Source organism: Chrysoperla carnea, chromosome 2 (assembly GCF_905475395.1).
Source record: "Chrysoperla carnea chromosome 2, inChrCarn1.1, whole genome shotgun sequence".
NCBI classification, from domain to species: domain Eukaryota; kingdom Metazoa; phylum Arthropoda; class Insecta; order Neuroptera; family Chrysopidae; genus Chrysoperla; species Chrysoperla carnea.
Window position 1 is genome coordinate 74839098 of NC_058338.1, and position 24596 is coordinate 74863693.

Genomic DNA, 24596 nt, shown 5'->3' on the forward strand with positions numbered 1-24596 from the left:
AGAGTTGAATAAATGTGAGGCATGAATTTTGTTCAGTATGTATTGTGGTAAGTCTAATTTTAAGTCACCGATCGTATTATCGCCTTGTAAAATTTTAACTTACTGTGGAAGGAAGGAATTGCTTACTCGCTGCAGCTAAGAAGGGAAAATGTACACGCGATCAAATGATCAGGGATGAAATACACATTGACTACTTGCTTGGCCACCGTCAGAAATGAAATGGTTCATTAATTTTACATAAAAACGGAAAATATATGATTTTATTAAATTGAATGAACTTTTAATTGACAACAACATTATTAAATAATTCCATAATTTATAATTTCCTGATAATTTAAATAAAAAAAACTTTTCTTTATATATTTTTTTAACAAGAATTGTAGAAAAAATCCATATAAACAATAAATAAATAAATATATATATATTCAATTTTTATTTATTTATTTATTAAATTAAATCAATACACGCAAATCAATAATATTATAAATAATATTATTACTATGATTATTATTATTAATATATACCTTAGTAATTGATAAATATTTACATTAAATTAAATACCGTACTTTTTATAATGTTTTGTTAAAAATTAAAAACTATTGATCTATTAGAGTTGATATAAAGTATATTTATGGATTACACACAGGCGTAAAGATGTTGGGAAATGCCAACATTCTTTTACTGGATTCACTCAAGGGTAATTTTTTGAAATTATTTCTTTTTTTCCTGACCACGAATTCATTGCGTGAACGATAGTTCGAAATTTATTATAATTGGTTTGATCAAAAAATTTCGATCTTTGAGCAAATCGTAGTTTTCAATAATAATATTAGGTTAAATTTGAACTACTACCCCGGTGGAATACAATTACACCATAAGCTAGGTTCAATGTAAAACTTAACGACAGATTATCGCCATGATCCTTCTATTCCTTTTGGAGCTGTTCGAGACCAGCAAATAATTTAATAGCAATATATTTAAATTTCGAGAGGCTGTCAAGAATGGTTAACCGAAAAATTCATATTCCAAGAGATGCTTATCCTCACTATGACAGGCTACGCAGTAGTTTAGTATACTACTAGTCCAAAGCATTCAGCATACTTGCCTTCCAGTAAGTGCCTTGTAACTGTTATAATATTACTTGAGAAGTTCGTAAATGAGAGAAGGAATTTTCGGAACGCTTCAGATTGTAATTTGACTCTATTTGTCTACCACAACCACAAGTAGGTCTTTTTTCACACATGTTTCTCACCGTTTCTTATAGGATGGTTTCATTTAGTAGTTGCTTGCACTTCGCAAATAGAACGACTGTTTTGACATGCTCATATCCGATAGTGCCATTAGCTTTTCAATTCTCTGAACTGTCACTATGGTCCGGTACCCATATGCCGTTAATTTTGTCCTTTACCGACAACTGATTCAGAGAGAATCGGCAGCCATTTGATGGAAATTTAAAAACAACGAATTTTTACGTTTTTAAATTATACAATATCTACATTGAGAAAAATTTGCCTCGTTGGAGCAATTTTTAACGACGTTTTGCTACATTAATGTGTGATAGACCTTAGTGTCATGAACTCGTATTTCTACAATAAATGTATATATTTCGAGGTCATTAAACTATACTAACTTTTTATTGAACATCAGAGATCATCCAGTAAAAATATAAAAGAATGAATTGAAATCCTGTGTAATATTTTATAATACATCCCATTATTATTATCATTGGTTACACTTTCTTCCTGATAGAGAGATTCACTTTCAATTTTCATTATTACAAAAAAAAATTTATACATAATAATATTAATTATTATATTAATTAATTAAAAATATAAAAATAATAAATAATATTTTCATTACAATCAACATAAAAACAATTGAAAAGTTCATTCAACTTATTAAAAATTCTAAACCGTTTTCTAGGAAGTTATAGATAGGAGAATGAAAAGTAAAATGGCAGATAGCATGGGGAGGTGAAATTATTTTTTTTTTCACGCAAAATTTCTTTTGTAACAAATTGATAAGTATTTTTACAATTAATTGATTTTTAGCTGTTGTATGTAATTATTATATATTAATTAAATTATATTATATATTAATTAATAATTGGTTTTTGATAAAAGTTTATTGGATGTTGTGGTATTGTTTGGAACAAAGTGTATTTTCGGTTTTTGAATGTCATCAAATTCTGTTACATGTGGATCGAACTTTTATGATATAATTGTTGTGCTTGTGTGAATTTCTGATATTTATTTTAATGGTTTATTAATCAAAATGTTACTTAAAAGTTTAAAGGTAATATTTTAATTTTGAAACATTTTTTTGCATATTTATTTATAAATTAAGAAACACTTGTGTTCATATAGAAAAGTCTGTAGCCCGAAAAATGGACTGGTCCTCGCATCATTAGTTACAATCTCCCGAAAAAAGATTTTAATCTAGTACGATAAATTTCATAAAAGTTTACTTCGAAATATAACGATTTGAAATTTGTTTACTAAATCTGAATGCAATTTATGTCAATACAAAACTGAAAGTGCTTTTTATATGGCTTTAAGTTATTTCGCTTAAAGTTAAAGACGATTTTTTTTTTAAATCTGCTTCGTCCTAAAAAATATAAGATCCTCACGCCATTTATAAGTTTGGTTTTGTTTTGACACCTTTTATCGATAGTTATCAAAGTAACCTATAAATAGTTTTGGAGGGATTCTAACAATTGATGTAAATGGCGTATTGATGTGAGCCTCGACCCATTTTTCGGACTAGGACCTGATGCAAACACATCTAACGAAAAATTACTACCTATACTACATTTTTTAAATTATCTTCAATGCCGAATATTTAAACAAAATTGATTGAATAAGTTAACTGTTACCTAATGCTGGATTTTTTCTAGATTTTTTTCGAGTCCATACTTCTGTTACATCTGCTAACGCCATATTAAAGTGCTTATCAAATGCTTCAACGTATGCTGTACAATAACCTCGAATACCATAGCCATGACGTGTAATAATCTAGAAAGAAAAACAAATTTCATTTCAGTTAATTATAGAATCAGGTCTTTAAGTAGGAAAGCAATATTTTCTGATACCAAAAACTATTTGCTATTGTTATAGTTTCGGAACAGTTAACGTTTTATTTTTGATTAGGACATGTGTTTATTAAATACGGAAATACGCGTTGACAGAAAAGAAGATTATTAAAAATAAAAACACTTTTATATTTATTTATTTTTATATCATATTAATAAATAATAATAAATATTCAATCCAATCAACAACTGCGTCTTTACTTTGTATTGTGAATCAAATATGAATGTTTTCAAATATTACCCACACAAAATATAAATAAAATATACCTGTTGCATTTTACAGTTCAGTATTGCGCAATCGCTAATTATATTTCATCAGATCCATGTGACATTTTGAGAGATGAACTGGGAGACACTCTCACAAAATTTATCCTTGCGATGCTACGTTCGCTATTTGGAATCGTCGGAAAAGTTTAGCATGATTTTCAAATAATATGTAATAATGGGGTTTAACCTTCGTTTCTCTGACGTAAATGGCTATAACAGAGGCCACCTACATCATTATTTGATAATCTTTATTTATGTGTTATTTTGATGTGGGTGGAGTCGCTGACTTAGTTCTTATCCAAGCGACGACAATGTGCTCAATTCTATCGCCCAATTAATCTAATTTTAATTGCTCACAGTGCCGCTGTCTGGATTCGAAACCCACAACCTAAGTCTAAGTAAACAAACGGTTAAAGTCTAACGCCCTAGACCATTCGCCCACTTAGGCTCTTAGCATGGTTTTCTTGAAAGGCTAAAAGGCTTTGATGGTATAGACAGAACTCATGGTCAGTCGAAAAAACTGAAGTTTTTTGTTAGCAATTCAATTCTTGCTATTATAATTTCTAAGGTGATAAAAAAACCGAAAATCGATCCAGTCCAAATTAACTCAAGGCAATATAACTCAAAATTCAAAAGGGTTTTGATTAAAAATATAAATTAATTCAAAGAAATTTAGCTTAATATTAAAAAACTTAATCGAAGTGCACCACCTACTCAACATATCTCGATCTTTAATAGCAGCAGTTATCTATCTCTTTGATTATTTTTCACTTTTTTATTTATTACCTTTGAGATAAAATGGTAAATTTGTGTTGGTACCAGCATGTATTAGATTTATTTTATTTGTGAATACTGAAATCATTTTAATTCTTTCTTATTGAATAACGCACCTGTTAGTGGGAAAAATTTAGCTCAAAGCAAATGTCTTTAGAAAGATAAACAGACTTCTGTTCATAAATCTTTCCATTAGAAGTTTAAAGTAAAAGTTGAATAATTTATAGAAACAATGCAAGGTCTAAATTTCAAGATAAACCGCCCACGTACTTCTAATGCTTATAAATCAATATCTTTCAGTTCCAAAGTAGATAACGATTGAAAAAAAAATATCGGAGCTCTGTTATAATTTATAGGAAAAATTATATTTATTATCCTTGCCATTTTCATGAAAACTTATAAACACACTAGTGGGTTTAAATTGGAGAAGTCTAAAATATTATAAATAAGCAAATTAAAAAATAACGTACTTTCAGATTTGAAAAATAAATTATGAAATTTGATAAAAATTAAAATTTATATAGAAATATACTTATATATTCTGATTTTGAGTCATAAAAGCACATTATTGTTTTATTATATTAAAACTAAAAGCCGTAATTTTTAATCTGTATAACAAGTGAACTAAAACACAAGCCGCCATAATGTGACATCATATAAGCAAAAATTATATGCATTAATTAATTTGTTGAAGGCTTTCATAGTAGGTACTTGTTGGTTATGTTACCATCGACTTTTTTATTATACATATAATAATGACATACACGACTGTTGTTTTTACCAATATTACGTTACCAAAATGGCTGTCAGCGTTTTTGCGAGCATAAAAGACGTTTAAAATTTAATTTTATAGCAAGAAAGCGTGTTTATTTTGTCGAATTATATATTTTTGAGGCTTTTAAGTAGGAAAATCACCATTTTGAAGTTCTTTTTCAAACAAAGTAGAATATCCTATTTTGAAATTTGTTTTGACAAATGTTTACTTTAATCGATGATTAAATTTCTAAGCTAAAAATATTTGTATATTTTCGTATTATAAACTTTGATATATTTTATTCAGTTAATTACAAAAGCTGATATTCATAATTATTTAATTAAAATACGACATGAATTTTTGACAACCTGTTGGAGTGAAAATCTAAAAAAAAACAAACATAAATAGACAATAATATTTTTATTAATACTGTACACATCAAATTATTATTAAAATATCATATGAATGTATGAATGTAATAATGTAAGTTGGTAGTAGTAGTAAATACAATCTGTGTATATATAAAACTAGTATAGTATGTAGCAGTATAGAACGCGCACGACCTTGGGGTTGGTGGCGCGCTTGACCTCGAATCAGAGTGTAAATCCAGAGGGGACCTCGTAAACAAGGTCCCACGTCATCATTTACAATTCAGATCACACTACACAGTTATAAAATCTCTTATATCTAATGTGTATAACAAATAAACAACTTAACTCAATTCTTTTATTTAGAGAATGATTTCAAATTAACTACACATTTTTGTATAATTTTATTCGCTAGTTTTTATTTGGGTCTTTAATTGTGTTGAAGGAAGAACTCTTCTCACGCTTTGGCGGTTCAATTAAGAGCTTTAAAACTTTCAGCCTCCATGATAAGTGAAATAACGTGGGTAATAAAAACTAATCTGCGCCAAAATTACATGGGGCTGAGTGGCAAATTAGTGCCAACGCGATTGTAAATATAAGATAAGAACACCTCTAGAAATTGATATGTGGGTTAATTTTGCTTGGTAGAATAACCATTATTATCTAGGAACATTCTTGTAAATAAGGCGTTCTCTACCTCGCGAATCGCAAAGTTTTAGATCGCCCCCCAAATTTCAATTTGACGGATATACACTTTTTCGTTATTCTATAAGCAAAATACTTGAGTAAAAATTCCAAAAACAGTTCTGTCAGACTATAATATCAGAGGATGTTCTCTGTACGCGATAATTTAGGATAGGTCGGATTAGGTTATATTGGCTGCCCACGGAAGACACACTTAGGCCATATATTTTCTCTAAACATGAAAACTGAATTATATTTGTGAAAATCGGCGTTGAGCAGCCTTTTCATACGAAAGCATTATAATTATGATAAAATTGGAATGGAAATTCGAAATTATTAGCTTTTTTCCCTACAATTCTTACACTGATGAGCGTAATATGTATTTAATCGACACTCGCCACTTAAATGTAAAGTGACTTTTGAACCACTCCTTAAATTATATATATTGAAAATAAAACACCTTATGTTTATTTGTATAGTGAAGCATTTTGGTTTTTACCTTCTTCCTACTCTTTAACTCTTACTTTAGATTTTAAAAAAGTTTTAAATTACTGGTTTTATTTAACAAAAATTTGTATACAAAAATATAACAAAAACGTGTGTAACAAATATGTCATTTGAATATATTATGCGTATGAACAAAAAAGTATTCCATTACATTTTTTAAATTCAATTAAAAATCTTTTTATTTAATTTTATTATTTTTTCGTAATTTTAAATCATACTTTTTGCGACAAAACTAGTAATGCTTTATTGTTGTTGTAATGTGGAAGAGATGGGACGATTAAAAGATATTATTTAGTTTCTATAATGATAAATAGGAGATGAACAGCTACTTCGTAGGCCCTCAAAAAATTCCTTGCTTGGGCATTACGGGCAGAATTGTCTCTGTTCTCCCTGGCATCTGCCCTCTGTTCAAGCATCTATGCGTAGACCACCCAGCAATTTTCCTTTAGCTCATTATCATTCTGTCATTAATTACAGTTTTAAATAATAATTGAAATCGATGTAAAGAATTAATAAATACGACTTCGTGATCGTGCGACTTATACGTGATCTACGACTTCACGTGGAAGGAATCTACGTGAATTCAAGAAGGTATTATTGTTAGATATTTTACATAAAAAAAAGAATACATTTATTATAGGTACTTTTATTATGTAATGAAACAAAATTCAAGGAGTAATATATACATTCGTGAAATTGATTACATTCATTTTAAAGAGTATTATAGGTGAAGTGAAGAGCTTACATCGCGAAAACAGTATTTTATTGTATTGTATTGATTTTAAGATGTTCTATCGATTCTCTGCGCATTCAAAATAAAATTGTTCTAATTTTTAGCTATGGCTTTTTTACGCAGACATTTAATTGACCTAAGTTTTCAAGCTCAGTGAAAAGCTCTCTCTATTCTATAACTTGTAATCGATAGATGAAAACCTTAAATTAGAAAGTTGTTATTTTGTTCGAAACATTTTTCCGCAAATCGTACAGTTTAGGTAAAAACGGACTGAATAGTTTTAACCAAAATTTTTTTTTTATCACAAAATTGTTATTTTGTAAAATTGCTTCTGGAAAAAAATTTTTCCAAAAAAACTGGTTTGTTCTTCTATATAGCCCATTTTTGTTCAAAATGAACGAAGAAACAGACAAAAATCTAGATTTTTGCTGCCAATTACTGTCTAAAGTATTCGGTTTACAAAAAAATGTTTTCCTCCCTAAGATATTTTTAAATTTTGCAACTTTCACTTTATTTGTTCAAAACTTAATTAGCTACAATGCTTACACGATTGTCCACTGAAATTAGCCCCACTCTATATAAAGTTTTAAAAAAGGAGATAATAATTTTGTTCCAAATTTAATTAAATACAGCATTGAGATTAATAATGATTAGACAAAAATCAACAAAAAAAAAAACCTAACAACAAATATTTCGTCAAAAATCAAGGTTTTTCATGTACAGAAAAAAAATTATCCAAAAATTAATTTTTAATTAGAATCATTTTAAAAGTTAAAAAAAAATTAAATTACTGCATGCAACTATTAGTCAGATCGCGCGAGCGGGTTCTTTAAAAAACAGCATATATTCATTATAGATAGGTACAAAAAATCCGCGAAAGGTGATTGTATATAAAAATGACCCTCAGAAATTTTTTAATAATTTTTTTGTTTAAGTAATAATTATTAATTGTAAATTTGACCTTCCGCATTTTTCTATTAGCATTAGTGTGTATATATTCAATTTTCTTTTTAACAGTTATTTTTTCAATGATAATACTATATTTTAGTAGTTTTTAATTCGAAATTAATTTACTTTTACGGTAGATTAATTTGTAATTTAATTATTTACTTTTACCATCAAGTTCATTTTTTCTTAAGGATACCACCAAATAGTGTGATTGTAGGATTAAACAAGTGAAAACAAACAATTGACTGAATTAGTTGTTGAAATACCATGTATAGACTGTGTTGATTACTCTATCACATTACACATACATACATGTCACACATATATAACTGATATTCCCATATAATACATACTATGCAATTTGCGCATAATTTGCACTCTCACGGGTAAATAGTGATGTTTAAAAAAATTTTTTTCAACCAAAAGTTGTTTATTTTTTTATAAGGAACATTTTTTTACATTTAAACTTTTGTTCTATCTCTAACGGTTTACAAGATGGGTCCCACGGACCAATCGTCCAAGACCCAATTTACCTAAGTTGCTCATTTACGAACTCGACCTCACTCTCTACGTTCGTAGTACGCTATAAAAATTTCAGCTTGATATCTCTTTTCGTTTTTGAGTAATCATGATGACAGACGAACAGACGATAGACAGACAACAGACAGGCAGACGGAAATAGACTAATTAGGTCATTTTATGAATACCTTTACCAAAATTTTGTTTATAGCATCAATATTTTTAAGCGTTACAAACTTGGGACTAAACTTAGTATACCTTAGTATATTTCATATACATGATATAAAAATTCAAATGTTATTAGCAAAATCATTTGTTTATATATCTAGTATCAAACAAAGCGGCAAGTTAGACAAGAGGCAAACTTCGATCGCCTCCAAGAAATATATTTCGCCCCCAAGGAATATTCATAATATTTAGCTTGCTACATAGGTAAAGCCTAAAAAATCTTTTTAGAAAGAAGGTTATTAAAGGCAGTCCTTGACAACAGCTACTCAAATTCAAATGTCAAATATTATGAGTGGCCCTAGACTTATTATTATCAACTTTTTTCAAATTGATATAAAATGAAACGCGGATGTTTTAATTATAATATTAATCTTGTTAAGGTAGTACGAGCATCAAGGCAATTTTTGACTTAGGGTTGAAATTAGTTATACCTTTTCAACTTTGATGATGAATTTTGTTATAACTTCATGAATGTAGACAAAAAATAATAATAAAATTTTTCGATATCTGCCTTGGTTGTCGAAATATCGAAAGCTAAATGATAATTAAACAAGATATTCAATTTTCGATATTTTGAAAATTACTCTAGATATCGAAAAATTTTATTCTAACTTTTAGTCTTATATTCTAAAGTAACATAATTCACCATCAAAATAGAAAATTTTAAAAATTTGTGTTCCACTACCGTGCTCATACATCCTTAATTAGTCGGACACAACGGTTTTTTTTTTCGTTTTCAATTTAAATAGTTTTAATTAATTTCCACCGACTAGTTTTAGAGAAATCTATGAAAACATATCATCTAGCAACCGCTCTACCATAAAACCAATGTTAAATATGTCTTATTTTGAAGTCATTTATTTATTTAAATAATCGAGCAACCCCTTCTCTCAAAATTTATAGAATTGATTTATATTTAGTCCAACTTCATATAAAAAAAATCAAGTCTTTTATTCAAAATTGCCTGTGCGCTCGTACATCCTTAAATGCAATAAAAACCCCTCCCAGGCAGTTGACTATTTAGCCTAATGGTTAGTCCAGCCCTGGTATCACATCCAAAAAATAAATATATCGTAATAATGTGATGAATAAAATCTTAAAATGTTTTCCGATTATTGCATAAATTGTTTTTACGATGGAAATCAACTGTTTCATCTATAAGTAAAAAGTATTAAACAAAAGTGTCCTACAAGAACCATGACCATTATATTTATAACCCTGAATTTTTCTCGGAGAATAGGTTTTATAAATTGTAGATGTCCACCATTTCACGGTCAATTGTTTTCTTCAAATTTCTTTTGATTGTTTTATGCTAGATAAAAGGCTAATCTAATCACGAGATACAATTGGATACAATCACGAGAACGAACGAATTAACCATGAATCTTTTAACAAAATCAACACAAGTGAAAAAATAAAAAAAAATTTATTTCTGTTAAACTCAGTCATTACAATTTTTCTCACGTGATCATTGCTACTTTATAAAATGTAGATGGCCTTTAATCATATTCTTATTAAAAATAAAACGTAAATTAATCAAATAAATAAATAAATAATCAATGGGAAAGCGTGAATATGATAATAACATTAAAGGTTCTATAAGCTATGCTAAAAGTATAATAAATATTGTAAACTATCGATTTTGTGATCGAATAATCAAGTGACAAACAAATGAATACACGTTTGTCACTAAAAAAAGGGGAGATGTAACAAACTAAACATTTAAACTGAAAATTTGAGATAAGCAACCCCAAAAACCCCCTTATACGTCATTAAAAGTCTTAACTTGCAAAAAAATAGTCTTCTTCATTTTGAGAGTCTTTCAGTTCCCTAAAAGATAAAGGGAGGTGCATAAATGAGTTCATTACTAAAAATATCTTAAATTTCGGGTTACTTTAACATTTTGACCTTTCTTAAATCTTTTAAAGTTACCTGATTTACTTCACAATTTAAACCCCCTTCACCCCAATGGAGCGGGGGCTAAAACTAAAAAGTTCCGCTTTAAACCAGGCATGGGCAAATGTGACTCAGAGAAGTCCCTCAGACTTCTGTAACTGAATAACGAGCAAGACAGCGACCACCTAGCCAAAGTCAACCAATAATACGAGTACGACAGAGAGACAACATTTTTTTTCTACCTATCTCATTACTATTAAAGAAACGGAGATAGATACAAGAGTCGTATACCTGTCTCCCTTTCTCCTCTATGAGTAATGCGGACTTGGATAAAGAGACACACAATAAAGTTTATGGCACACAATAGAATGGTGGAAACAATGGTGACTTCGACTTAAAATAACACGCCCATGTCTGCTTTAAACCATATAGACTTTTTTTAAGATTTATTTTCTGAAGTCAATACACCCAGCAAACAATTTTTTCGAAGGAAAAGGATCGTTTACTATACTAAAATTCACATGAGATAAAATCTCTTATTGTAAATCAATGTACAAAAAATAAATATTTAGTCCCAACCATTTTAAATCTTCATTTTCTACAAATACTTTTGCAAGTGAAACGCCAAACTATACCGGAAAATTTTTTTATTTGGCAGGTTTTTCTGTACACGGAATCCTGAAATCAATTTCTAATATTTACATTTCAGTATCACATTTCAACTCGAAAAAGTTTACCGTGATCTAAATAGACATTCAATAAGTTGATTTATTTTTCTTAAACTTTAAAAATATAAATCTGCTTTATAAACACACGCCTTCATAACTCGATTTAAAATGCCTTCATAACTAGACCGCTTACGGGTATTTAAATATCTTGGATGTAATAAAATTCATTTGATTGTGTGGTAAAAAAAACTTTGTCTCTTTCCATTGCACCAAAAATTAGTATCCTATACTTTTCCGCGATTAGTTGGGACTCAAATAAATTTGTACACGGGCGCCCGATTGGCTCAGTTGGTTAAGGCGTAACCAATTCCGTCCGCGGCATGCTTAAGGTAGCGGGTTCGATTCTCATATGGAAATTCCCAATGCCCAAATAAATTTAAAAACATAATTCACTTGTTTTTTATTTTAACGCAAAAATTGTACCTTTAAAAAAATTTGATTGAAATGTAGGCTAAAAAGTACAAAATAATTTTAAATATTTAATTGTTTTATCATAATTTTAAAATTTTAGTTAATGTTTCATATAAGCAATTAAAAAATTAATAAAATTTCATTTAAGAATTGATTTGACACGGCCAGACTGCTTTAGATCACGCATTTGAATTGGTTTTACACCTTGAAATCATACTGAATGCGTGTAGTGAAAAATTAATAAATTGTGAAAGGTCAAAGTCAGTAATTACTTAATGTTCTTACAATAACACTCCACTTGTGCCAGAATTTTAATTATTAATAATAATATGAATAATTAATATTTATACAAATAATAATGATAATTATGCATGAGTAATCAATTTTTGTACATTGTTCTCATTAAAAAAAAAAGTATATTAGTTTAATATGGTAGTTGTAAATTACTTTATCGACAACAAATTCACTTGTGTCTAACTTTTTGAACATTTTTAAATTCAGATGTAAAAATAATTTTAATAAAATTCATTTCATTAATGTTTGGAATTAATTGGGTTTAAAATAATAAATACCCAAGGGAAAATCATATGTAAAATACAAATCGTGACCGTATCATAGTGGAGTATTTATACCAAATTTCCGCGCAAACGTCAGAAAACTTAACTCTTTTGTTTTGCATTGATAGTTGTTTTTTGGTGTAGTTAGATAACCACTCCATCAAAAACAGGTCACTTGAGCTATCTCAACATCACCCCCCGCCTGTTTTGTAAACTGTAATCTACCTGTTCTTACGGATGCATGTTATTATTGCTGTCGCTCTCAATTTACCGTATCATTCAATTTAGGTTTACTGTGTTTGTTAGTACAATTAAGTAAGAATTTTGTTTATATTGAAGACGAAGGTTTGTGCTTTATTTGCTATTAATATAATTAAATATTTACGATTCATATTTTTTGTAAAAAAGGTTAATATTTTTCATTCAATTTATCAGACTCAAAGCTTTTTGTTTATGTGTCTGGTTTTGTCGTAAAATTTTTTTTTCAACTTCAATTTCAATTTTTTCCCCGAAAAGGTAGTTTTGCTTCTAAATAGTTTTTTAAATCAATTTTGAGCATAAAAATCTCTTCATTATATTTTATTTGGAAATTTGGTATTCGCACCGTGCGTGAGTTTTTTTTGAAGGTAACGATACACTACTTTATTTACATAATTGTATGGATTGCATTTATGACTTACATTGAAAATTTAATATTATTGTCTCACAAATTTAAATAAATAATTATGATAATTCACATTTGAAAAATAATATTTGTGCAATTTCTTATTTTCACAATTTTTAATGCATCAAGTTTAATTAATTAGTGTTTTTCAACAATTTTAATTTGAGTTTTTCTTTAACATTAACGTGTAAAGAATTGCAAATTAGTCATAACAGCCTCCTTTAATGCCAAAATTTTTCACTGGAAGCGCTGGCATCAATTTGATTGTCCCTACCATGACTGCGCACACAACGAATACATACTCTACTGTGCGAATCTCACTTATTTCTTTTCTAACCATAGTCATTTCTAATCAAAATTCAAATAATTGCTGAAAAACTCTTGAATAAATAAAAATGAAAATGCTGCAAAGGCTTAATTCAAATGACAAGTTAAATGCGGAAAAACCTTGTAGAACACAAAAATCAAAAAATGTTTTCTAAACAAATCGCATTTAGAAAAAAAACACATTCCAAAATTGTCTTAAACGTCAATAATTAATAAAACGTTTACAATAAAAATCTGTGAGATGAAAACAAAAATGATATAATCAACTTAAAATTATATTTATTCATTCTTGCAAGGTCAACAACATAATTTGCAATAACGCACACACATACATTGATATACAAACAGATTATGAATTGCATAATTTATTGTGTACAACAGATATTAAAATATATAAAAGACTTTAAAAAATAAAAAAACATTTTATAAAGTTTATAAATACCGGAAAAATATTTATGATGCATTTTATAATCGGCGAGAACATTTAATTATTTTTATTCATATTTTAAAATAAAAATATTTTGCGTGAAAGATATGTGTGTGTGTATATTTAGTGATTCATTATCAAGAGTAAAATTATGTTATTAAAACCTTTGTGATGTTTTTTTGGCGCATGATTATTATAAATGCAATTAGTTACATTGTGTTGGAATATTGCTTTTAGTTGAATGTTGTAAATGCCTACAATGTAGCGACTTCAAAATGAATATTGCAATAAACTACTTAAAATAGAAAAGCTTAAATTTGTTAAAATACAAGTGGAAACAAACAATTGACTGAGTTAATTGTTGAAATACCATGTAAAGACAGTGTTGATTACTCTATGACATTACACATATACCTATACATGTCACACATACATAAATGATAATCCCATATTAATACATACTATAAAATTTGCATCTAATGTGTGCCCTCGTGAGTAAACAGTGATATTTACAAAAAATAATGTTTCAAACAAAAGTTGTTTATTTTTTAATAAGGAAAATTTTTTACATTTAAACTTTTGTTCTTTCTCTAACGGTTTACGGACCCAAGACCCAATTGACCCATGTTGCTCATTTACGAACTCGACTACACTTTTTACGTCCTGAGTGCGCTGTAAAAATTTCAGCTTGATATCTTTTTTCGTTTTTGAGTTATCGTGTCCACAGACGGACGTACGGTCGGACGGACAACCGGAAATGGACTTATTAGGTGATTTTATGAATACCTATACCAAAATTTATACATAGCTTCAATATTTTAAGCGTTACAAACTTGGGATTAAACTTACTACCTTGATATATTCCATATACATGGTATAAAAATTGCGAATAAGCCTAAAAATCGTTTCAATTATTCTCTTTTTTTAAGTAATTGTTCAAAAGCTGTGGTCCATTTTTAAGTAACCAAATAGTATTCATTTAAAATGAATCACGATTAGATAGGAAAATGACTTTTTGTGAAACTTTTGCATTTTGCATTTTGTCTCCAAAATGTTTCTCGGAGCGTTCTGATCAATACCTTTCACGGACACAAAATTTTTTTATTAGTAGTTTTCGAGTTGTGATTATAGTTATAGAATATGACCAGGAAAACTGCCCCCAAAATGTTTTCAAATCGTTCTGATTAAAAGCTCCCGTAGCCATAAAATTTTTAAGGAGTAGTTTTTAGGACAATCAAAGCTACGTATATGCTATAGCTATAGTACCTACATGAATAAAAAATGGCTTTCGGTGAAAGTTTTTCACACCGTCCCAAAAATGTACTCAAGATCGTTCTGATCAAAAGCTCTCACGATCACAAAATTGTTTTCCGCTACCGAGTATGTTATGTTTGGGTGTGAGAGTTAAATGAATCACCCTATATTTTGATTTAAAAAAAAAATGCATGGCATATGAATCATGTTAAATATCGAGGACATCACCTTCTGTAATTATATTGTAAATACTGTTTTATATTGGCGACACTATTTATTTTCTAAAAAAATACTTTAATATATTCGTTATTATAATTTTCTTTTATAGAATTTCCTATATGGGTTATTTTGATAAATTTTATTTGATTATTTTTTAGATTTAACTTTTGAAGAATTAAAGGAAAGGATTGTCTTTGTTTCATTCACAAATGACTTCGAAAGTAGGCATATTTAATATTGGTCTTATGGGAAAACGGTAGATGGATGATATGTCTTCATGATTTCCTAAAATACCCTATTTAAATTTAAGTTAAAACCTTAATAAATTATTGAATACAAAAAAAACCCGTTGTGCCGGACTAATTAAGGATGCATGTGCACGGTAATGGGGACACAAATTTCAAAAAATATATGTTTTCAATTTTGATGGTGAATTATGTTATAAGTTGGCAATATAAGACGAAAAGTTAGAATAAATTTAACGATATCTGGAGTAATTTTTAAACTATCAAAAATTGAAAATTTTGTTTAATTATTTAGTTTTCAATATTTCGAAAACCAAGGCGATACCAAAAAATTGTTTTCCCATTTTTCGTCTATATTCATGAAGTTATAATAAAATCCATCATCAAAGTTGAAAATAAGGTACAAATAAATTCAACCACAAGTCTAAACTTGCCTTAGCGCTCTTACTACCTTAAATTTTAAACTTAAATTCTAGTCACCTCCTATCCGTTGGTAAAAGGCAAAACACATGTAAAGCAAATTAAAAACAAAGTCTTCAATGCTTTTATAATTAGTAATAATTTTCTATAATACTATGCCATTTACTTTGTTACAGCTAAAAGTAATTACCAACCCCATTAAATTGTTTTAATAATAGACTTACATTCATTCTTTAAGTTGCAGAAAAAAAAAATTCGTGCAAATTCATGGACACCATACACTTAATGATCCTATCCAAGGTACCTATATAGTAGCTATTATTATTTGTAATAAATCACTTAGTAGCTAATTAATAACAAATTAAAAGACGAATGTAGATAAATAAAGCAATCAGTTAGTTCAATAAAAGTATATTTTTTGTTAAATAAAATTAATGAACAGGAACAATTTCTAATTACTTGTTCTTCAATTATTTCTGCATGATTATTTTTTAAAAGGGTTATTCTATACAATAAATATAATAGAAAATTATTTGTATAAATAAAATATATACTTCCGTCTTTCTTACCTTTACTTTTTTCCGCTCTTCTAAACAATTTTTTAATAACTTTAAAGGACCTTCAACATCTACCATTCGTGTTAGAATGTTACGATAATTCACTGTTTTTTTGAATCCTTTGATGGGTTCTGAAAAACAAAGAAAATGCAAATTTAATCGACGACTAGCATGAATAAATAACACGTAGGGGCGAAGCGAAAATAGTTTAATTTTATAGTATGATAATGAATCTTATTTTTTCTATGTCTCCTGGTAAGATTAAGTTTAGTAATGTTTTCGAGTTTATGAATGTTGCCCGATATTATACAAAATTAAAAGAAATATTGTGGAAGCATTGTAAAAGTAAATTGCTTTTTTTAACGTCGCTTCCACTCTATACGGATGAACATTTATGCAGCCACTTTTGCACTTTTTGTTAGCAGACAACTGAATCAATTTCAACTTAAGAATTGCTTGAGGTAAAAAAAAATCTCTAAAAACAGTAGAAAAACGCTAACCATTGCTACAAATTGGTAGTAAGTCTTAGAATTTTTTGAATTTTCATAGTTTTTACATGACCTAGACGTTATTTGCATGGTTTTTAAGAGCTACCCACAACTTTAGCAATTGTTGAGGTCCGTTTAAATACAAGTAAAAATTATTTTTAAGAACAAGCTTTTATTATACTAAAAAGTAAAAAATAATTCTATTTCACATAGGTACTTAAAGTAAAAGTAACAGATACGTAACTTAGTTGGTACTTGCTTTTAACTGACAGAGTTCATAGATATAGAGACAATTAATGTTCACTCGGAGTCAAAAAAACGCAAAAGTTTAACCGTTCTAAGTGATATTACTATAACAGAACATGCAATTCTCATATAATGATATAGCTATAACAGTTAGAATGGTGAAACACATGTATTTTTTGTGACACAGAGTTTAGGTTAGATTTTTATTTGCAAGTACATTTTTTGGTTTTCAAATTTAATTAAAATTTAATGGAATTTAATGATGACATTGTTAAAATATAATTATTTTATTATTGATGTAAATGATATTATTAATAATTTTTGATGGAAATTAGTATTGATACAAAACAAAGTAATTTATTTTGGAGGTTTTACTTCCGATTGTTATCTGGTTTTTAATTACAAAATTTATCTTTATTATTAACAAACAATTTCATTTCAATTCGAAAAGTATTTTCTTTAGCTAAGAATGATTTAAATTGAAGAATATATTTTATCTAATATATTAGTGTAACATAGTGCCCTTATGATAAACTTTACAGTGTTGTCCAAATGAAATTCGTTTGCGTAACCTCTAAATATCTGATTAAAGCATCTGATGAGAATTTTATGTGGCCATCCCTTCGTTTTCACTTATCATCCTTATAAGATTTTTATTTCTTTCCTCAAATCTGATCTTGTTGACATAAAAGGGAAAATCCAAAGAGAAAAATTCACAGTTTTAATCCCATATTCAAAAATTCAAGGTCAAAGGGCGCAAAATGATTTTTTTTTTATAAATATCTCGTTTCTTTTGCCGTCAATTCAAATTACATTTATTATAAAAGTTGTAGAGGATAAAATTTTCTACGATTTGTGTCAAAAACTCTTTTTTTAAACGTTAAACCATTTTTGAAATAGAGGCCGTCGTACTACCTTAGTGCAGGGTCAATATTTATAAATATAAGAGGTATTAAATAATTATCTAAGGAGTATTTAATTGAATCACATTTAATGAATAATCATTTCAAGTGTAATTTGAAGACTAATTTAAATTGATACCTTAAAAATAATAAACTGAAAAATCAAATATTTAATAAGTTGGGATTTTTGCATTCAGGAAAATTCCATTAAGTATGAAATAAAGGAGATGAATAATTCACGAAGAAAGTGGAAATTTTGTCAAATTCATTTACAATAATTTTATATTTGCATTCATTATTTTGATGATTTGAATAACAATCACAATAAATTAAAAAATAATTTAATGACTTGTTTGAAAGTTATTAATAATTTTTAGAATTTTTTAATCTTTTAACCTATTTTATAAATGATAACTTTTTTTTTTGTTTTGTTCAATTCATTTCAAACATTATTTGAAATTAAAACAATTTGTGGAGGATACCACTCTTAGAGGCATAGATAAACCATGAAATTATTATAAAATTTATTTTCTATAACTTTACTTATGATAAATATTTCCATTTTACTACATACATAAATCGAGAAATTCAAAATCTTAAATTTGGAATTCTTCTTTCTCATCCCATTTTTCCAATGACAATACAAATTGATTAGAATCGAAGTATACTTAAATTTTAAAAATATTTCATTCTTTTTCAGGAGGTATTGCGATTCAAAAATTTGAACACATGTAGAAAAACATACACGTACAATTTTAAACAGTGCAGTTGGTGATACATTGTAAACACCTGAAAACGTAAGGATGCCATAAAATCTTTTATTTTTATTTTCGGGATGAAAATATTTACTTCCCATCGAAAAAATAAGAGTAATAAATTTATTATTCTTGTGTTTGAAATAATTATTCCAAACTTATCTCTCTAAATATATAATTAAATGCTTGTCTGCAACATAATTAAATTTTTTAGTGAATATATATATGCAAGTGGAATATTTATTAAAATTTTGTTGACTTTGTAATATAAACAAGTGAAAACAAACAATTGACTGAGTTAATTGTTGAAAAACCATGCATAAATAGCGTTGATTACTATATCACATTACACATACAGATACAATTTATATAATACATACTTATACAATTTACGCCTAATTTGCGCCCTCACGGGTAAACAGTGATGTTTACGAAAAAATATTTCCAACAAAAGTTGTTTATTTTTTGATAAGGAACATTTTTTACACTTAAACTTTTGTTATATCTCTAACGGTTTACAAGATGGGTCCTTTAGACCCATAGGTCAAGATCCAATTGACCTATGTTGCTCATTTTCGAACTTGACTTCACTTTTTACGTCCAGAGTACACTGTAAAGTACACTGTACACTGTAAGAAAAATTTCTATCTTTGGACATGGATTTTATGAACACCTATACCAAAATTTTGTTCGTAGAATCAATTTTTTTAAGCGTTACATACTTGGGACTAAACTTAATATACCTTATGCATGGCATAAACATACTTTAAGGTCCTCGTGCTATTCCAAAACAATAAAAGCAAGGTGTTCGTTATCCAAAATATACCGATTTTCATGGGTGTTTTCAAATAATTTTTTGAAAAAAATGCAGAATTTTCATCTTCAATAGATTTAAAAGAAAAAAATTCTGCTTTTATAAATTAAATGTCGGACATTACATAAAAATTTCAAATAATATTTGAACGAAAATTTACATAAAAATTTCAAATAATATTTGAACGAAAATTTTAGTTTTCTTATTTAAAAACATAAAAAATTCACACAAATTTTCGCCTGCCAAAAGAGTCAATAGACGATTTATTATTTTTACTAAGTAAATAATTACATACCTTATTGCGATTATTAAATTTATTTACAGATTAAAATTTTTAATTTCAGTTAAACAAAAATTTAGAGTGTAAGTGTTGCAGTGTAACTCCGTAATCGAAAATGTACTATATTGTTACGTGGAAAGTATCTATCAATTTTTTTTTTTAAAGTTAATTTGTGTCAAATCTACTCCGGAGCTTAAAATGATGAATCATGATTTCTTTGTAATGATAAATTAATTTAGTTTTATTATATTAATGAACCAAAAATATATGTAAACAATTTTTAACCTAGAAATATTTTCTTTGCATTTATTTTGAATACATTCTTTCAAAGTCAAACATATATTTTCGCAACGAGGAAATTAAAGTCAATTTTACAAATTTAAATAAACATTTATTAAGTACCTACTACTTGTGTATTAAATAATTAGACATTATCCACAACAAAATAAAAAACTTCGTCAAATTGATTTTTTGTTTATGGAGCAACATTTTATAGCAAAGACACACTATTTTATTAAAATAATTTTATGGGCATACATAAAGATCGAAAGAGCAATTAGACCATTAATGAATATCTTACGAATCAAATGACGACGATTTTACAATTTCTGATACAACCGACGTATTTTTTATTCCTTCTTGAACCTTGTCGTCAAGTACACAGCCTGTATGTTAAATATAAATAATAATAATTTACACAGATGAAAACATGAAATTTAAAATATGAAAAATTATTTTAAACATTTTAATAATTTTCAAATGTCGTCGTATAAACTGAGAACACCTGTTTTTGTAAAATTTTATAATTTTATAAAATTATTTCAATTAATAAATCTGCATTTTTTTCTATACTATTTTTCGAATTTCCATAAATGACTTCATCCTTGTTTACCCAATAACGCGATAATTTAATTTCGAATTAAAATTCTATGTGATTTGAAAAATTTCTTTTATTAATTTTAAAAGCTGAAATATATACTTTTTTTAAAACACGCTTAAGATAAATAAGTACTTCAACATAAATTATTTGCCACACCTATAAATATGCAAGAAAAAACTACTGTTGGGTTGGATTAAGTAACTGTGAAGTTTTATCAATGAATCAATCAATGAATGAAAAGCTTATTGTTAATTAAAGTTGATTTTACAATACAATCTTACAATTTTTTTTAAACAGAAACAAAAAATTTTAATCTGTTAATTATTTACTTAAATTTAGATAGCATCTAACATCACCAGCAGGTTGTACACCTCCAAGAATGCTTTCAATAAAAATTATAACATAAATAAATAAAATAAAAAGTACAGGAACAGACCCCGAAAATTTCTGAAGATAATATTGTTTTGTTTACACTATTTACTTTCCTAATGAGAGAAATTCTCACAATTTCTGAAAGGCTTCCAAAAAATATATATTTAAAAAAATTGTAGAAATGTTGAAATATTAATCTGAAAAATTCATTTTTCGAAAATAGATAAAATTATTTGATAAGATAGAAAAACTTTCAACCACATATCCCTTTTGAAAACTAAAAGTTATTTACGGTTTAAATAGAGCGTGAACCAAATTCCCATAACGCGAGTACTTTTATCTATACATTGATATATTACATGTCCCTTATATGAGACAGGATGGGCTCCCTGCTTAATAAATATACTCGAGACACTAATAAAACCAAGTGCAGCCAAAGAATACAAATGAATTTTCCAATTAAAAATATATTCAATTTTGGAATTAATATTTGTTTTAATATGCGTTGGTTGTGTAAAGACACGTGTTTGAACAAAACAATGATATGAGAAATTTTTTCAACATGAAATTATTTTGAAAATTTTGTATTATAGACTAAATGGATAAAATATTTATTTATTGATAATTATGTAGAATTTGAATATCTTTAACTCAGTTAAAGTAAATTAAATTATGAATAGAATTTGAAGTTCTAAAATCAACAATTTTGAAAGGCATAAAACAAATGAATTTTAAATTTAAAAAAAAAGTTTAGTCAGTAAATCTTATATATTTAAACGAGCAATTTTTGTATATATACATAATCTCAGAAACGGCTCCAACAATTTTCATGAAATTTAGTATGCAGGAGGTTTTTGGGGCGAAAAATCGTTTATGCTAGATTTCATTTTTAAAAAATGTCGTTTTATTTCGGAAACTATAATCTGAGAAACGGCTGTAACGATGTTTATGAAATTTCATATGCAGAGGGTTTCAGGGGCGAAAAATCGATCTAGCTAGGTTTCATTTTTAGAAAACATCGTTTTATCTCGGAACATTTAATATCGAAAAAACACGATTTTTTATCACAAAAAAAAAAAAAATTAATCCAGGTACTTTTATTAAAATAGCAATTTTCTTTGGTACTCTTATTGAATTGAATACAAATTCGATTTAAATTATTACATTATAATACAAAAATATACATTTTATTATAAGATAAATATTTTTTAATGCATATATAAATATATCCACATGAACCACTCACTGATAAATGATAATAATTCATACTTAATACTCCTATCCTATAGTTTGTAGTCTAGGTTCAATCTATTGCTATCTATCTATTTTACTTATAATTAAAATGTCAGTCAATATTATAAATGTCTTTAATCCACTATTTTATCGTTTGAAAATTTAAAAATCAATTTAAATTACTTTCTTAGCTATATAAACCCGTTGAAAAATTAATAGTATAATCATGGAATAGTTTCTTATCAGTCGAGTATAATTCCTTAAAGACAAAAGATAGATAGAAAGTTGGAATTTTATACAGTGAACCTGTTTTTCCTCTGATTTGACGTAAATAGTATAATTTACGACTTCTTAAACTTTTATTATAAAGTTGTTGCTAAATAGCAAAAACTTTGAAAGAAGCTTTTAGAACCATAGAAAACATAAAGAATTTACAGAAATATTTCTTAGAAATTTTTTTTGCTCAGAATCGATCTTGAAATTGAAATTGATTCTGTACTCGGTTAATTTAACGAAGAAAATGGCTATTGGATAATACAAATAACAAACGAATCAAATAGATCTGATTTTGTGGCATCGTACTTTCTACTCGTATGAACCGATTTTAATTTTTTGTTTGTTTGAAAGGTATTTTGATCAAGAGTGTCTCTTAGCGATGTTTTAAGTGCGAGTTAACGATTTCGTATCTGATGCAAATAGAAAGGACTGAGTATATTTTCTCGTAACATAGATCACTATCAAACAAATCATCTTTCAGAAAAACAAGCAAAATTAAAATTGCTCTATCCGTTTTGGAGCTACGATGCCTCAAACGAATCGATTAAACCTGATATTGTCGTGGGGGGTACTATAAATTTTAATAATTAATTTAATATTATATGAAAGCTTAAACACTGTTTAGATAAATAATATCAGATGATTATTTTTAAATACTTCCGTTATCAAATTAAATAGCAATTATGATGAACTTCCGATAAACAAATAATAAAGAAAATTAACCATCGGAACTAATTTAATTTTAAAGTTAATAATAAAAAATAAATAAATCACATTACATAGTGAATTCCGAAAAAATGACATTTTCATAATTTTTAAAATTTTGAAATCCTCATTATAAAAGCCCAAAAAAATCTCTAACTATTCATTTTAGGTAGCAATAAGGGATAATTCTGATGTCAAATTGGCCATTGGCCCATAAAAATAAAAAATTGGACTTGATACCATGACAAAATTTGAAAGTGAAATTAAAATTGATTAAAAAAAGAAAAAGCTATAAGCAATCAAAGATTGCATTCAAAGGTTTCCCATCTCTATTTAGCAAAACAAAGTTTTAAATGTAATCTATATGGTGATACCCACGTATGACGTCACTAGTGGGTATCTTCCTCTTGATTTAATTAGAAATTTTAAACGTCCGATCTTCTATTGAGTTTTGAACTAACAGAACTGAGTAACTGAGTTTACAAAATTGCTATAAATTCATGAAAATCGTCGAATCAAGAAAGTAGAGATTATTTTCATCATCCTTAGGGTTCCGTGTCTGAAAGGCAGCCAACGTTGCTCTATTAATAAGACTTCACAGTCAGGTTGTATCTCATAAGCCGCGATAGTTAAATTTGTTAAAATAGTTAAGTTAGGAATCATAATGTAACCACCTTGTATAGGTACACATTTCGCCCAATTAATAGAAATTAATCTATGAGTCAATAAAAAAATCAAACATATGTTTTGTTTGATAAACTCGTGCGACCTTTGTAGCGCATTAAAACAGTAACTTTTGCCGTCAATATTTTATATTTTTTTTATACTTTTAATAAGTTATAATAACAAAATGAACAAATAAATTGGTAACCTTCTATTTGAACAAATTTTGATTGAATTTAACCTTAATATTAACCTTTATGTTAGGATATATTTTATAGATACTAAATATGTACAAAAAAAAACATAATTCGGTTAAATATGTTTTAATTTTATTATTTAACCTTTAACAAGTTAATATGTAATGCGTAGTTGTAAATGCATATTGAAGGCTAAAAAAACTGAGT

General features: G+C 27.4%; 1 protein-coding gene across 1 annotated transcript in view; it reads right to left on the reverse strand.

The window, feature by feature from the left end:
• Positions 1-24596, reverse strand: part of LOC123293370 (U7 snRNA-associated Sm-like protein LSm11) — a 66694-nt gene that overhangs the window by 2061 nt on the left and 40037 nt on the right. Inside the window, exons 2-3 of the mRNA XM_044874163.1 lie at positions 16591-16709; positions 2876-3014 (exon numbers count right to left, since the gene is read on the reverse strand). Of these exons, the coding sequence (XP_044730098.1) occupies positions 2876-3014; positions 16591-16709 (258 nt within the window). The remainder of the gene's footprint in view (positions 1-2875; positions 3015-16590; positions 16710-24596) is intronic.